This window comes from Eleginops maclovinus, chromosome 5 (assembly GCF_036324505.1).
Source record: "Eleginops maclovinus isolate JMC-PN-2008 ecotype Puerto Natales chromosome 5, JC_Emac_rtc_rv5, whole genome shotgun sequence".
Lineage (NCBI taxonomy): Eukaryota > Metazoa > Chordata > Actinopteri > Perciformes > Eleginopidae > Eleginops > Eleginops maclovinus.
The window spans coordinates 19,779,998-19,795,373 of record NC_086353.1 but is presented as its reverse complement, the minus strand read 5'-3'; the positions used below and the strand labels follow the sequence as shown (position 1 = coordinate 19,795,373).

The 15,376-nt window shown below is 44.4% G+C and overlaps 1 protein-coding gene across 1 annotated transcript in view; it reads right to left on the bottom strand.

The window, feature by feature from the left end:
• Window positions 1–3,658: 3,658 nt before the first annotated feature.
• Window positions 3,659–15,376, bottom strand: part of maml3 (mastermind-like transcriptional coactivator 3) — a 111,379-nt gene continuing 99,661 nt past the window's right edge. Inside the window, exons 4-6 of the mRNA XM_063883505.1 lie at window positions 10,553–10,819; window positions 9,152–9,233; window positions 3,659–7,768 (exon numbers count right to left, since the gene is read on the bottom strand). Coding sequence (XP_063739575.1) covers window positions 6,663–7,768; window positions 9,152–9,233; window positions 10,553–10,819 — 1,455 coding nt within the window. The 3' untranslated portion in view covers window positions 3,659–6,662. The remainder of the gene's footprint in view (window positions 7,769–9,151; window positions 9,234–10,552; window positions 10,820–15,376) is intronic.

Here is a 15,376-nt window from a genome sequence, read left to right as displayed (position 1 = left end):
CCCATAACGGTGCCTCTGGGGTTTGTGCAAGGCTGGTGTGTGTGTGTAAGTGTTAAGCTTCAGGAGCAAACTGGCTGTCATTAACTTGGACTTTAACGTGTGACTGGTTTGTGCTGGTTTAGACCTCCAGAGAGCTGTCGAGCAATAGCGACATTGTGAGTGAGTTCATGAGGACGTTTTACCTGCTCCTGCAACGTGAAATAACCAATTACTCGTTTTTTTTCAACATAAAACATTCAGTAACGTTTTCTCTATAATTAAAAAAAAAAGACTTTAGCCAGGCTATTGACTGGGCGCCCAACCAACTTTGGTCTAGACTAAAACATCTCGACAATTAAGGGCTGGATTACCATACAGTTTGGCATCCATCTTTGACAGAGGATTAAGTCCTTTGACTGTGGAGATCCTCTAACTTTCTTGTAGTGCCACCATTTGGCCACTCTTTTTTACCTCAAAGAGGTTGTATTTTCATCATTGCAAGAACGTTGGTGGAAAGTTGAAGCATGGGGCCAAAAACTGCAATACAAAACATCTTCTTCATAGCGTTTATGTTGTTTCTAGAAACACCCAAAATAGGACCCTTTTAGAGTGCTATTCAAGTTTTTTTGTGTTTTTTACTTTATTTTTAAAATGTTTAAGGGGCCCTTTTTTGCTTTTTGGGTTATTCCTTTTCCTGTAGTATGTTATATACGTTTTTGTGCATATACATGGTCTGCAGAGGCTTAAATCCCAAAGTTCCCTCCAGAGGGAGCTTCTCCCCGACACACTCCCTTCCACCCCTGCCTGATTGGCCTCCATTGGAATCCTTTGCTTACTTCCGTGGCACTGTGACCTCACTATGTAACTCTCACACTTCTATTGGCTGGGACTCCAACACATTGTATGAGATAGGCTAAGGGGAGGGACATCTATAAGCGGTTGACCAATTCATTTCAGAGGGGGAAAAGAGGTGAAAAATAAAGATCATTTTGAACATGAAAGCAAAAAAAATGCTTGCTGGTTTTATCGTCTGAAATGTTCCCTTATTGTAGTAGATATAATGATAAATAAATAAATACATCAAGCTACTCTGGCCATGGCTTATTTACCAATGTGTCATGAAAATAAGGCCCTAATACATTGTTCATAGAAAGAAGCAGCAGTTTAAATGAAAAATAAAATAGTGGCTTCTTACAGCCCTTCTGAAAGGACTGTTGGAGATCCACGAGTTTAAATCTTCCAGGCTTCTGAATGCTTCTATCAACAGTTGCTCTACTTTTCCACACCAGTAATGAACACCTCACCATTGCGCTCTCTGGAGATGTTATAAGGTGTGTGCATGGGGGTGGATTGTAGCAAACAACCACAACTGCAGCCTCCTCCCTCCCGCCTCCCCCATCTTCCTCCTGTCCTGTCCTTCATCCTCCCTCTTCCTCTCGTTTTTCTCTGTCCTAGGTGGTGTCGCTACTGAACATGAGTAATGATGTTGTCATCTCTGCTAGTCTCCATTTATCAACGTCAAACGGGAAGCGGGAGTGTGGTGGATATGTATGTGTGGTGTGTGTGTGTGTGTGTGTGTGTGTGTGTGTGTGTGTGTGTGTGTGTGTGGTGCTGGTGGGTGGGGGGTAGAGAATCGAGGAGAAACAAGGTAAAGGGAAAAATAAAGGTGTAGCAGGCAATGTGGAGAGGAGAAGAGGAAGGTGGCCATGATGAAGAGCAGAGATGAAGAAAAGAGGCGTGACTTCCAGAGGATGGGGATGAGTGAGTGAGTTTGAAAGGGGCGGAGAAGATGAATCAGAACAAAAAGGTCTCCGCACCGCATGTGGTCTGTCGGCTGACACCAACAGGGAGCCCGTGATTCATCGTCGCTATTACTGCCAGACAGAATTAAAGCTCTGCTCTTTAGCATATGCAAGTCTAATTATGCAAATCTGGTCTGTTAGACAAAACATTACTACAGCAGTTAGTCAGTCTGGTTTTAGGCGCTAAATGAATGTGTTTGCATTTGTCTCCGTCAGTCTTGCGACCCTGAAACAAAACGAAATGACTTGATTGTCAGCATAATGGGATATTGATGTTGTTGTGTGTGCACAGACAAAGTGTTGTCGTGTTTGGAGCCCATGGACAATAACCACCAAGCAATTGACAAACAATATATTGAAACTGGGGTTATCCCTAAGTTCTCTAAGGGATTGGTAGCCTATTGTCACAGTTTACATGTCTAAATAAGTGTTTCAAATGTAGTTTGAATGGAAAAAATCTCTTTAACCGCAGTGGAGATATCAATGTCTAAAATAAAGAAAATGGGTTTGCCTGCAGGTACGAGACTATTGAGGACACAGTTGGCTATTAGCTGTGGCTGATTTAAAGGAACAGAGAAACAGCCTTGAGCTGTGGAACATAGCAACCTATAATGTTCCGTATGTATATGTATTAATAAGATTAGCATTTCTGTGCATGTCCAGAGAAGTGATAGTTCCAAGGTTTGTGTTTGTTTAGCATTACTATTGACTGGAAAGGACTATGTGGCAAGCTAGCTTGACCAAAATAACTTCTGCCATGAAACTACAGCCAGGGCGAGTATTGCTAATCATCCATTCACTGCCGTAGCACCCTTTTTCTTTCTTGAAAATTATATCAAGCATTTTAGCAATCAGGCTAACAAAGTAAGCTAGCTAGCATGACTATACAATTATCTTAATAGAGAAGTGAAGTCCCGCCCCGTTCCTGTGTCTCTCATGGGATCTTATTTTAGAGGAAATACTGTAGTCAATGGCAGGAGGAAAATCTTTTTCTGATACAGTTTGAATTGTGCCATGAAAAACACATAATATGTTTGTCAATTTTAAGTATATAATTCTAAAAGTAAAAATAGTCAGAAGGTAACAAGTAGTTTTGTGATAAATTGGTCAGTGAACTATATCTCTCGTGTCACACAATATACTTCACCAACACTTTTACCTTAGCTTGCTAGCTAGCGAGGAAACATAGCTTTATTTCACACACACAGGTGTACAATTATCTTTCCTTATGTGTTTAATTCAGCTAGCTGGAAAGCAGAAGGTCCTTTTCTCATGCGAGTACATCCCAGAGAAAGTTGGGAGTTGGGAGAGAAAGTTAATGCCACTGAAGAGAACCTTTCGAGGTGAAGTCAGTCAGTTTTTTCCACAGTCTTAATTCCAACTGTTTTGTGAAAAGCTGCATCTTTTTTCACTTCCACAATAACCTTTTAAATAGCCAAAAAGGATCATGATCAAAATCATTTTGAAAGTCAAAAAAGTCGCAATTTGTTGCTGAACCCACAATGCCTGTGTTTCGCATGCTAGCTGGTAAACACATCCAACAGGTGTTGGATAAATCACGTTAGGCAATACTATGTTATAATTTTTGTTTATATACAAGTATATTGTGCAAGAAGAATGTAGTTCCCTTTGGGGTTTCATGCAAAACTAAATAGTACTTTGACAAACTTCGACTTTCTTGACTTGAAAAAAAAGTATCTTTTAAATTAATCTGTATAATGGCACAATTCAAAAAGGTAAAAAACATTGTCTTTAGCAGATGACTTCCTCACAAATTTGTCCAAAATAAGTTTCCATGTGGGACCCATGAGAGGGGCGGGACTTTGCCTCTCTATAAAGATATGCGCTAACAAATGAACCCAATGAACAACAGAAACTTTAGTTTAATATGATCAGCGAGAACATTCTCTCTTTATTGTATCTTTTTGAAAAAACAAACGAAAAAAAAGGGTGTTTGTAATTCTCTTTTGTTAACATTTCAGAATTCTGTACAGGATAAAAAGAAATAAGCACTGCTTAAGAACAGAGTCAAATCTCAAACTGGAAACAAAACAAAAAAAACAAACAAATGAAAAATAATTCCAAAAAAAGAGGAGGTTTACAATACAAATTAGTAGTAAGACATTGTCTGAAGTGCAATGGCATAGCTCAGATGGGTTAAACGTGAAACCAAAAAACTTCAAAATAAAAATACTTCTCTATTTTCCAACAAACAGTAAATTCTTTACAGAGTAGAGACTGTATTATCTGATGTATTTAAACCTGTAAAAACATATTTACAAATAGCCATTATCTTTTATATACTTTTTCTCATAATCACATATATGTCAGCACCAGTAAAAAAACAAATAAAATAAAACAAAGAACATCAACAACAACAGTTTTTGTTAAAATGTTGTCTACAGACTTGGTCCCGATACATAATGATATTTGGAGGAAGCTTCCTTTCAAACCATCTCATGACCCCTTACTTTGAAGAAGACAAAAAAAAAAGGTCTCTATCTTAACACTGACCTAGAAGTGTCGCTCTATCTTCATGCCTAGAGTTTGGAGTGGTGAACTTCAGGTGTTATCCTACACATCTCCTCCACGTCTGACTTTGAGCAGCGGAGCCATTGAAGCCGTGAGCGCTGCACTGCATTTCCTGCACGAGGAAGGCTCAAACAACCCAAGAACTTAACTTTTATTTAATCTCCCCTAATGAACCTGGGGAGGGCTACAACCCCGACCCTTCAGACTCCACACAGTGACACGGAGGACTTCCGCTCCCCGAAAAACTGACAAAAACCGAACCTCATTTGTTGGGTGCTACAAAACGCAGCGACGCTAACAGGACGATGGCGGTTAAAAGTTTGTATTTAAAGGGTTTGGATTATACAACGTCAACAGCCATGAGAACAAACAGCGTCGATGGCGAGGAGCTAGTTTACAGAGAAGAAGGCTTTTTGGTTTGTTGATTACAGCGTCGTCCTCCAAACTTTCACTCTCGATGCGTTAACTACAAAGTAATGCAAGCACAAACACGCTCTCATTTCATTCTTTTTAACCAATACCACAGAACAGTTAGAGGAGTAAGGTGTTATCTGACGACTAAAAATCGGACACATATTTATTACTCAACCATTAGGGCAAAAGAGTGGAGAGCTTGTTGATGATGACGAATAAAGTTTACGTGGGTTAGCTCCGAGAAGGGGAGACCGCAGTGGAAGCACTGACTGATGGATGCTAACTGGCATTGTCACTCTTAAATCAGCTATTTCTCTACCGTTTACAAAACAAACTCAAGGCGTAGCAGTGGTTCATTCTCCTAGAAAAGCGCTGGAAGGGGACGACTTGTTTTTCTTCACAGTAGTGTTACAGTATAGCACAGTTACGTTCTAGTTTTGGAGCCAGGGCGTTTTATAGCTGCGGTACAAGAGAAGCCACGGTGGAAAGCAGGGCTACGGTGATTGACAACCAGCGGTGTCACAATGTAAGGGAAGGCTGTGCTGCGACGGAACAGATTTTTCAAAAGACAACACAAAATAAAGAACTTTTTTCCTTTTTTTTTTTGCACTTTTAAAATCGACAAAGACACATAACTAGCATCATTGTTAGAGATAAAACACGGCAACAAACGAAACATGTGGGTGGGCTTTTCAATTTTTTTTCTTTCTTAAAAAGAAGAAGTCACTTGTGGTGCTTGAATACATTCAGTGCCCAGCGATCGTTTTGCTTGTGATGTGGTTTGTGTCACACAGGCAGGGAGTTTAAAGGAATATTAGCTCCGTTAGCTGCCTCTCACACATCCGCTCATCCTCCCAGGCTGAAGCTTGTTTGTCGGTTTGTTTATTTGTGTGTGTGTGTGTGTGTGTGTGTGTGTGTGTGTGGTGTGTGTGTGTGTGTGCTTGCTTTAGCTGCCTTTTCTCTCTCTCCTCTGCCTTTTTGCTCTCTTTGTCCTTCTCTGCATGCATACCCGTCATCCACAGCCACGCGCAGGAAATGAAACCCCCTCAAAAAAAACGCCACCCGGGTTGGTTGCGTAGCAAAAGCACTAGAGGGCAGACTACGCTTGTGTGGCACAATAGAGGAACATCGTTTGTTCTGTTGTGACGTTCACAGCTTAGAGAGCGGGGAACGAGTCTCCGGAGAGAAGGTGGGAGACGGGAGGAGAGAGAAAGGCAGGATGAGAGAGAGATGAAGTGGAGAGAACAAAGTGGGAGAGTGCAAGGCGACAGATTTGTGTGTGTGCATGTGTGTGTATATAGGGGGCACAAATCTAAGGGAGGAAATGGGAGCGCTGAGAGTGCTTTCTACTCCCTTCAGCTCCTCACATAGTTGAGAGATCTGAAGCACAGAGCTGGGTGGCACAAACACACAAACACAAATAAATTGCTGTCTTGAGAACTAGTCTTGCTTCCCCTTCATCAGTCTGCGGTGTTCAGTCAACCCCGCTGAAGCTTGGGCTCAAAGCGCTGCTGTGTAAACGGGGCTCGCTTTCAAACACTGGAACATGAGAACAATTCATTTTGCGGAGAAAAAAGGGAAAGGAATGAAACACACCTCTTAATCTCTATTATGGTTTTTCATTAATATGCACAAGACTTAATGATCGCTCTCAATTTCTCTCACTCACACACACACACACACACACACACACACACACACACACACACACACACACACACACACACACACACACACACACACACACACACACACACACACACACACACACACAAAACATAACACGTGTATAACCTTGCTCATGTTTTACAAAACAATAACATGCCAGTCTGCATCATGTCTTCCTTTTTGTTTTACTTTCTCAGGTTTTTAACATTTGTCCGACTCTGACATTTAGTTCATCCAGTAAAAACTCTTCTCCAGGTTCCCCCTTGGCTATTGGTTTGGGAAAAACTCGTCCATCCAACCATCGCTTGAGTCCAGCTCCGCTCCTGAACCATCGCCCAATCCAAAGGCTCCTCCCCCTGAGGGCCCGCCCCCATATCCATAGGATGACATGTCCTGATTGGCTGTCCTCTGGTAGCCCGGTGGCTGACCTCCAACCCCGACTCCCCCTGGTCCATAGGGTCCACCTCCTCCTCCTCCTGCCCCTATCCCAGGCCCACCAGGGCCCGGGCCGAAACCCCCCATCCCAGTCATCCCCTGGCCCATCACCCCCTGGTTCATTCCCTGGTTCATGACCATGGGCCGGGGCTGGTTGGTCCTTGGCTGACCGCCCATGTGAGGGCCCATCATCGGGCCCCCCATACCTGCCGCTGGGTTGCCCACTCTGGGATCCATCCCCTGGCTCATGCCCTGGCCCGGACCCTGGAAGTGTTGCTTGGCCATGCGCTGGGGTTGACCCGGCTGCATCCCATAACCCTGGGCGGAGCTAAACCCCACCATGTCCCCTCCCCCCCCTCCTGTAGTCCTTCCGACTCCTCCCCCCAAGGCCTGCAGACCCTGTCCTTGCTGCTGGGGCCAGCCACCCGCCGCCATCCCCCCACCTCCACCTCCTGCTCCCAGCATGCTTTGCAGTCTCTGTGCTTGGGCTTTGGCATTGGGGGGTCCTTTGAGGGGTTGCTGTGTCATCGAGTTCATTAACATCCCCTGGCCTCCGTACCCTCCGGCTCCACCACCTCCAGGACCTCCTGGCATCCCTCCGACCCCGGGACCCGCACCTGCCTGCCGGGGTGGCCCTCCGGCGGGGTTGTGCTGCGGTGGAAGACCCATGGAGGCTTGGACACTTTGGCTCTGGTGCTGCTGCTGGTGGATCATTTGGCTCATGGAGGGGTTGAGCCCATACAAGGAACCCTGGCTGGACCCCTGGTTGCCGTAGGGTAGACCCATGTCAGTCTGGGGTCCCACGGAGCCCCCCTGACCCTGGACAGAACCCATCTGGACCAACTGCTGCTGGTTCTGCTGCTGCTGCTGCTGTAGGAGACGGGCGGCCCGGATGTTCTGGAGAGCCTGGCTTCTTGAGGCCAGATCCTGAGGAGGACCTAAGAGAGAAGTATCAGAAGAGTTAAAGATGAAGGGAAAAAAATGCAGTCGGGGAAGAATTCGAGAGGCATATGGAGACAGAATGAATCAAGGAGTTGGGCTGTTGTGAAAACAGATTTGCAGTCTGTATGCTTGATTCACTTAAATCACCAACTGGCACGTAAGACGTCAGAGCTGAGGCAAAGATTTATGTTCCGTGACAACCTGTTTACTCTGGAAAGGAACGCTTCTCTCCAAATTTAGTTCAAATCCGACCAGGCTAAAATAAAACTGAACACACTGAAGCACCGGCACCTCGCTTCTCCACTTTTTCCAATGAGAGCCTATGCAGTGCCAGAGCTGAGGAGGTCTGCCTGCTAGCGTGGAAATGGCTCCAAATCCTCTAATAAACCCACTGCTGACATCATTCCACTAATCCCTCACCTCCCAGCTCGGACTGTGTTTCTCGGAGTCGGAACGGAGAGGATCACACACTCCAGACTTGAGAGTAAGTAGGAAATGAGAAAAGTTTGAGGTAATATAACCAGACACAATAGCCACACGTATCCCATATACCTTTTCATGTATATAAAGCAGAAAACAGGACAATCTGATTGCAGGGGATAAGTGCTTTCAAATCACTGCTGCTCCACAGTAGCCGATACATTTCTAGGCCAGAGTTTCCTCTATATTATCTCCTAGACAGACTCTGATGGCTATAAATGGCATTTCAGCTTGACTCTCCTCCTCCTTTTCTGTATTTTCCTTCACTTCTCCTCTCTCTATTTCTTTTCCCAAACCTCTTCTTCTACCTACAAGACCATCTACCTATTCCTCTTGTTGCCAGCCCCCCTCCTCTTTCTCTCCCACTTCCCTCCTCTCATCCATCTCTCTGACTTCACCGGAACTCTGGGGGATCCAGGACAGACAAGTTGCCGTGGTAACAGGCAGAGCAGGAATATTCTGTAATTTTTTTATTCGGAGGGAGCGAGAGAAATGGGAGAGGAGGGAAAGAAGCTGAAGAGCATCTGAGCGCCAAATGATGCATCTGACAGACGGACAGAGGCAGGGTCTGGTCTCAGTCAGCGCTGCTGTTGGCATACATGTTTTACGTGTCTATCTGTCTCTGAATATGTCACAGAGTGAACTGTTAAAGCTGTGAAATGTCTTGGCTCTCCACCATGTATACCATACTTGTTGCAGACCAATTGTGCATGTGCGTCAGGATGCCCTGCAATGGACTAGAAACTGATTTACCAAAAATCCATTCACTAACGTGGTCATCAATAAAGTGCAGGTGAATTTAAGTCAAGTGTAAATCTGTTGAGGTGGTGCCATTTCTGGGTTTTTGCGCAAATTGTGTGCTTTGTTGGATGGTTGAAACGGGTGTTGGTGTGTCTCACCTTGGTACTGATTGACTTGGGGGTATGGATTCCTCTGGCCTTGGCCCATCTGTCTGGGGAGATGCTGCTGCTGCTGTTGGAGCTACACACATGCGCACACACACACACACACACACACACACACACACACACACACACACACACACACACACACACACACACACACACACACACACACACACACACACACACACACACACACACACACACACACACACACACACACACACACACACACACACACACACACACACACACACACACACACACAATTGTAAAGAAGGTAGGCTATTCCTATTCTATTCCATCAATCCAAGATGTTGTATCATTACGGGACACAATAGGGGTCACGCAGAAATAACAGTTAGACAGATTTTATGGACATTAAATATTATCTAAAGGAGACACGTTGTACTTATATATATACACTATACTACTATATATACATATATACTATACTACTATATATACTTATATATCTCTCTATATAGATATATATATAGAGAGAGATATATTATTAATAATATTATTATTTTCATTCAATTATAAATACAGGGACCAACCTAAAGTTTGAATTTTGATATTAAATTCCGCTGTGGTATAGCAGAAGAAAGACAGATGTTTGGTATAGCAGAAATATGACAGATGTTTGGTATAGCAGAAATAAACCAGATGTTTGGTCAAGTAGATGTGAGACAGACGTTTGGTAAAGTAGATGTGAGACAGATGTGTGCTTTTAGGATTATATTAGTGTACACTATCTTCAAGAAGCTGTCCTATAAACAAGTCCATATCGGATCAACGTTGGACCTGAAGCTCTACTGAAGTTGCAGCTATGGCTATTCAGTATTTTGGATGCTATCAGTGTAAGGAGCAGCTGATAATATGAGCCTGGAAAGCAGAAGATGTGTTGCTCATCTAAATGGACGAGGACCATTTAAGAACATCCACTAAACCACAGCAGGACGCACTTTCTCTCAGACACCTATATTTGTGAGTCTGTGTATGTTTTCGCAGATCCAATTAAAACCAACATAGTGGGTGGTGACTCCAGAGTTCAGAACTCTTTAACACTTGATTCCCTCACAGAGAGAGAAATGAAAAGAAAACACCACATTATCACAGCAGGTGGCATGTGGCAAAAATAAAACACACACGCACATACACACATGTTGCAGAGATGAAAAGGAAGGCATGAAGAGGGGGCTGGTTGAGGAGTAATTATACATACACCAGACAACAGTAAGGAAGAGGAGAGGATGAGCTGCTCACAGACACACAAACAGGACTGCATGAACAAAACCAATTAGATTTAATGCATGACAGATGATGAATCACTGAGGCCTCGTCTTTTTTAAAATTAAAAAAACATCATGCCACAAGCGATGTAAAGTCACTCACCTGCTCGGCCAGTAGTTGCTGCTGCTGCTGCTGCCTCTGCTCCCTGAAGAGCTGCTGCTTCTGCTGCTCCATCATGTGCATCTGGACCCTCTTCTCCTGCTCCATTGCCATCATCTGTTTCATCATGGCCGCCTGCTGCTGGTTGCCCACGTAGCTCGGAGGAGGCCCCGACCCCTGGTTGGGCCCCACCCCAGAAGCCACGCCCCCAGCAGGGTGAGGAGGCGGGATGGCGCCCGGCGGTCGTGACATTCCCACCACACCTTGTTCCTGCAAGCACAGAGAGGGGGCAGCTGGTCAGGTCGACTGTTTAGCCATCAAGAAAATAAAACTAATAGTTTAATACTTTGAGATTTGTCTGCTAATTTGATTTTACCAAGGGTGTTGAAGGTGAAAACTCATTTTTTTTTGGTTAAATACACGGCTACACCTAGCAGCGGGCAAGCTTAGCTTAGCATAGTGAATGGACAAAAGTAGGAAAGAGCTAGGTGCAAAGAATCAACTATTAGTTATAAGCTATTAAATGAATTGCAGTGTCCAATAATTGATGAATCGTTTTGATCATTTCCTTAAAAAAATGGGAAATTGTGCCATTACAGTTCGTCGTATGTGAATATTCTCGAGGTTTCCTTTAAGACAATATGCTAAATTATTGTGGAAAAAACAGGACATTTATGTGTCTTAAGCCTGATGTAACACAGATTGTAATTTTTCACTGCTTTCTAAAATGTAATAGACAAAGAAATGTATCAATTACTCCAAATAGTAATAAACAGATTATTGACAAATAAAAATAATCCCTCATTCCAGCGAATTGAACACATTTCCAACGCAAGTGCTTAGCTAACTGCTGTCCAGCAGTAACTTCATATTAACCATACAGATATTAGTGAGGTATTGGTTTTTTACAACTCAAAAATGCAAATAATTGTATATCCCTAGATGTTGAACTATTGCTTTAAAGTCTTATTTAATGTTTTTATAGCTAAAAGGGTACAAAAAAAGAGAACTGAATTAGCGTTACAACACCTAGCAAAGCCATTTTGAACTGACAAACTCTCTAGTGATGTGTCGTTCGCGGACGAAATGGCTGTTACAGCCGATGCTTTGTGGCAAACGAGAAGAGCCGACTCTCGTCGGGGACAGCCGACTCTTCAGCCACCCCTGCTCAGCTCGGCTGAGAATCCATGCAGGGACACCATGCAGCCAATCACATGGAGGACAGACTTGGATCATACCAGTAGGTGAAAGAAGGAAGGGGGGCAGACGCTGACAAACAAAAGACACCAAGTGTCAGTATGGTGGGACAGGCCAGGTACACCTATGCCCCTTTTCCACCAAACCAGATCCGTATTTTTTGCTTTTCTGGCGCTTTTCTGGTTCTAGCCTGTAGCACCGCTTGTGTTTCCACTGCTCAGAGGCCGAATGGAGCTCAAGTGGAGCTGCGTCATCGTTTGCGTCATGACGTAACAGTTTACGTGCCCTCTTATGACTGATTCATATTCACTGTCTTGACTGTCACACAAGCAGTTGCTGTTATGAAAGTGTCTCTAGCATTAGACAGGTGATGTTAGCATAGCAAGCGAGGCTACTCTGACTGTCTTCACTACTCTGCTTTCCTATTGTGGCATACGCCGTTTTCTACAGGCATATTTTACCAGCGTAGTTTTCGTTATGATTTTATGTCTGATGGCAACCTGTGTAGCCCATGTATTCATTCGGCCTGATAGCTGCAATAATACAAAACAACAGGAAAGCATCTGCCTGCTCCTCACAATGATCAATAACAGTGAACGGATGGAGATTAAGGTAAAAATAAACAGCATCAAACTAAGCCTGTTTATTGTGGCCTGATTTAATAAAGTGTGTGGTCGCGTTCTAGTGACTTTGCTCAGCGCTACTGCTTGTTACAACTTGTACTGGTCATGAACTGTTATTGCTCAGGTTAATCTCCCCCCTCCGAAGTAAGTGTGACGTATTGGTTCGTATTGAATCTTGCCGGGCAGCCGAGTGGGGCCAGAAAGATCCGTTTTTTAGGCGCCTTAAGCCGGCGCCGCTGCGGTGGAAACACGAAAAGCCAGATCTTCATAGGCTCCAGCTCCAGCTCCGGCTCCGGGTTGGTGGAAAAGCAGCATTAGAGACAGAGAGAACTGGTTTTAAAGGCAAGCGCTTCCAAAAGTATTCCAGTCAGTCCTCACAGTAATCGCATCAACCCATCCAAGCTGAAGCATCTAGTATTTCTTTATGCCAACCAGCACTCAATACTTTTATCTAAAAAGGGCTTTATTTGTTTGCTGTGGTTTTGTGTTGACTTGTTCATTTAAAGGTTTGATTAACATGTAAAATAAAGTAACTGTTTATGTTTTTTTGGACAAAAAATGCATCAAAATAAGGCTTTTATGAAACGACTGAATGAAAAATGCATACCGGCACAAAAACGATTTATTTTTGCTAAATTAGGCTAAAATAGAAGGCTTTGATGGGTACTAAATGGAGAGTCGTTTGGGAGCCGTAAGAGCTGGCTCTTCTAAGGAAGCCGATCCTAAAGAGCTGAATCTCTGAAAAGAGCCGAAATGCCCATCACTAAAACTCTGGTTCCGTCCTTCCTGCTTTTTGTCACAGGCACAAAAGGAAAGCACCTTCAGCACACTGCCAGCGCTGATTCCACAGACAGTGGCACATCTGTACAGTATGTTTAAGGCATGAAAGCACATTCATCCCGTGTGTTGTAGAAAGCTCACAAAGACACTGTCCAGCTGTTTGTGAATGGAGTGAAACAAAAGATAGCGACAGGACTGCCTCAAGATTCTACTCGTCAGGCCACCCCGAGTCCTCCCAATGGGGGCATTGGACGGTCCGCGCTGCATACATTATCTCAACATTAGCATATAAAGAGCACTTCCTCCGCCACTCAGCCGTATGCTAATCTCTAATAGGATGAAATGGCCTGCTCAGGCCAATAGGAGGGGAGCATTTATGAATCTATTAAAAGGTTAGGCAGCTGAACAAGAGTGGACACCGTTTAGGGCCCCGCCGACAGCCAGAGAGGGGAGAGGCTGAGAGGAGAAGAAAGAGCGATTCACGCCAGCAAACACATAAGAATGCAACAACACACAGCCACCCACAGGAACAGACAGTGTACAACAAATCACATTTAACTGCAGGGTGAGGATGAAACAGCAGAAGCAGGATTACAGTACAGCACATTGTAGCGCTGGCCAGAGTCTGTAACACATACTCAATATGTTTTGAAAGAGCCAAAGCCTCATAATCCGTACTGAGGCTCGGCTCTTCTTAGAAAGGAGTTAGGTGGAGATAAACCTCATATATTAGAGCACAAAAAACCCCGTGGAGCTAACAGAATGGGCTGCTCAAGACTGGTTCACCAGACAGCAAGAGCAGACTGATCGATGCTCAGAGCTACGTGTCTCATCTCCGGTCGGCGTGTTCTTACCGGACGGGCAGGGAGATGGTGTGAGAGGGAGCAAAGAGGGAGGAAGGGGAGGCGTAGTGTCAGAAAATGACCAACGGGTGGCAGTGGTGATCTTTAAGCATGCATGTGTGTGTGTGTGTGTGTGTGTGTGTGTGTGTGTGTGTGTGTGTGTCTGTTTGAGTCTCACTGGCCCACTCTCAGCAGATGGCTCAATCATGACGGTTCTGATCTACGACCCCCCCCCCCCCACTCACTCTACCTCTTTTCTTCCCTCTTCTCTTAAACACCCCACCATCAAACTCCTTTCTCCACTCTTCCTCCGGATCTCTCTCTTTCTCTCTGCAGACAGGGGGCCCTGAGTCATGTCCGCACAATTGCCAGGGAACGAAAGTACGGAAGAGAGATGCATTTTAAAGAAAATGAGGAGTGGGGGGGAGAGTATATAGGAGAAAAGAAGAGTTTGGTTTGTCGGAAGAGGTGCGTGTTGCAGGGGAAAGTGGCACATTAGCAGTATACGGTTAAAACGAGCAGAAAAAGAGAAGGATGAAAAAAAAGAGCTAATGAATTAACGGCAATATTTTAGTGTTATTAGTACTTCAATGAAGCGTTGCTAACGACACCAAATTAAATGTCATGCCAATAAAGCTTATTGAATAGAAAGCAGGTAACCTCAAATTAATTGAGGATGAGAAAGAACATGTGTGAGGAGAGAGGGGAGGCAGAAAAAATGGAGAACGTTTTTTGGAGAAATGACGACCCAAAAGAGGAGGAGTAAAAGGTGGGATCGAGGGGAGGAGAGGCGAGCAGGTACCCTGGCAACAGTTGCTGTGGCGAGGAGCAGATGGTGCTTGGAGGAGCGGATATGTCCGCTCCTGGTCACCCTCAACACACACTCGCATATATCCTACATGTTTTACTTTGGCTTTTCTTTCTGTTTACTAGTGCATCTTCCATTCTCTCTGAATGTGCCTGAATAATGTAACAAAGAGCCCCCACAGTCCGTGGCCCCTCAGACCGGCTCCTGCAAGTCCCTGAACTTGAAAAGAAATGGGTCATCAGCTGCTAATCAGACTCAATGGTTAGCTCCTAACTAACAGGAGGAGCGGCTTTTAGAAGCCCTGGCAATGAGAGTAAATAGTTTGTAGTAGGAGGGATCAGAGAGGATGGAATAAAAGCAGAGGTGAAATGTGTCAGGTTGTTCCGGAGGATGTGTGTGTTTGTTTCTGTGTGCGTGCGGTGGAGGCTGTCAGCGTTATTGAGTTAGGAAGCATGGAGAGCCCAGGTGATTACATTACACGTGAAGTGAGCGGAAGTGGGGGGGTGGGTCTCATGGAGCAGAAATATTAATCTACTGTATTCGATGTGTGTGTTTTTAACGGTGTATACACTAGTAT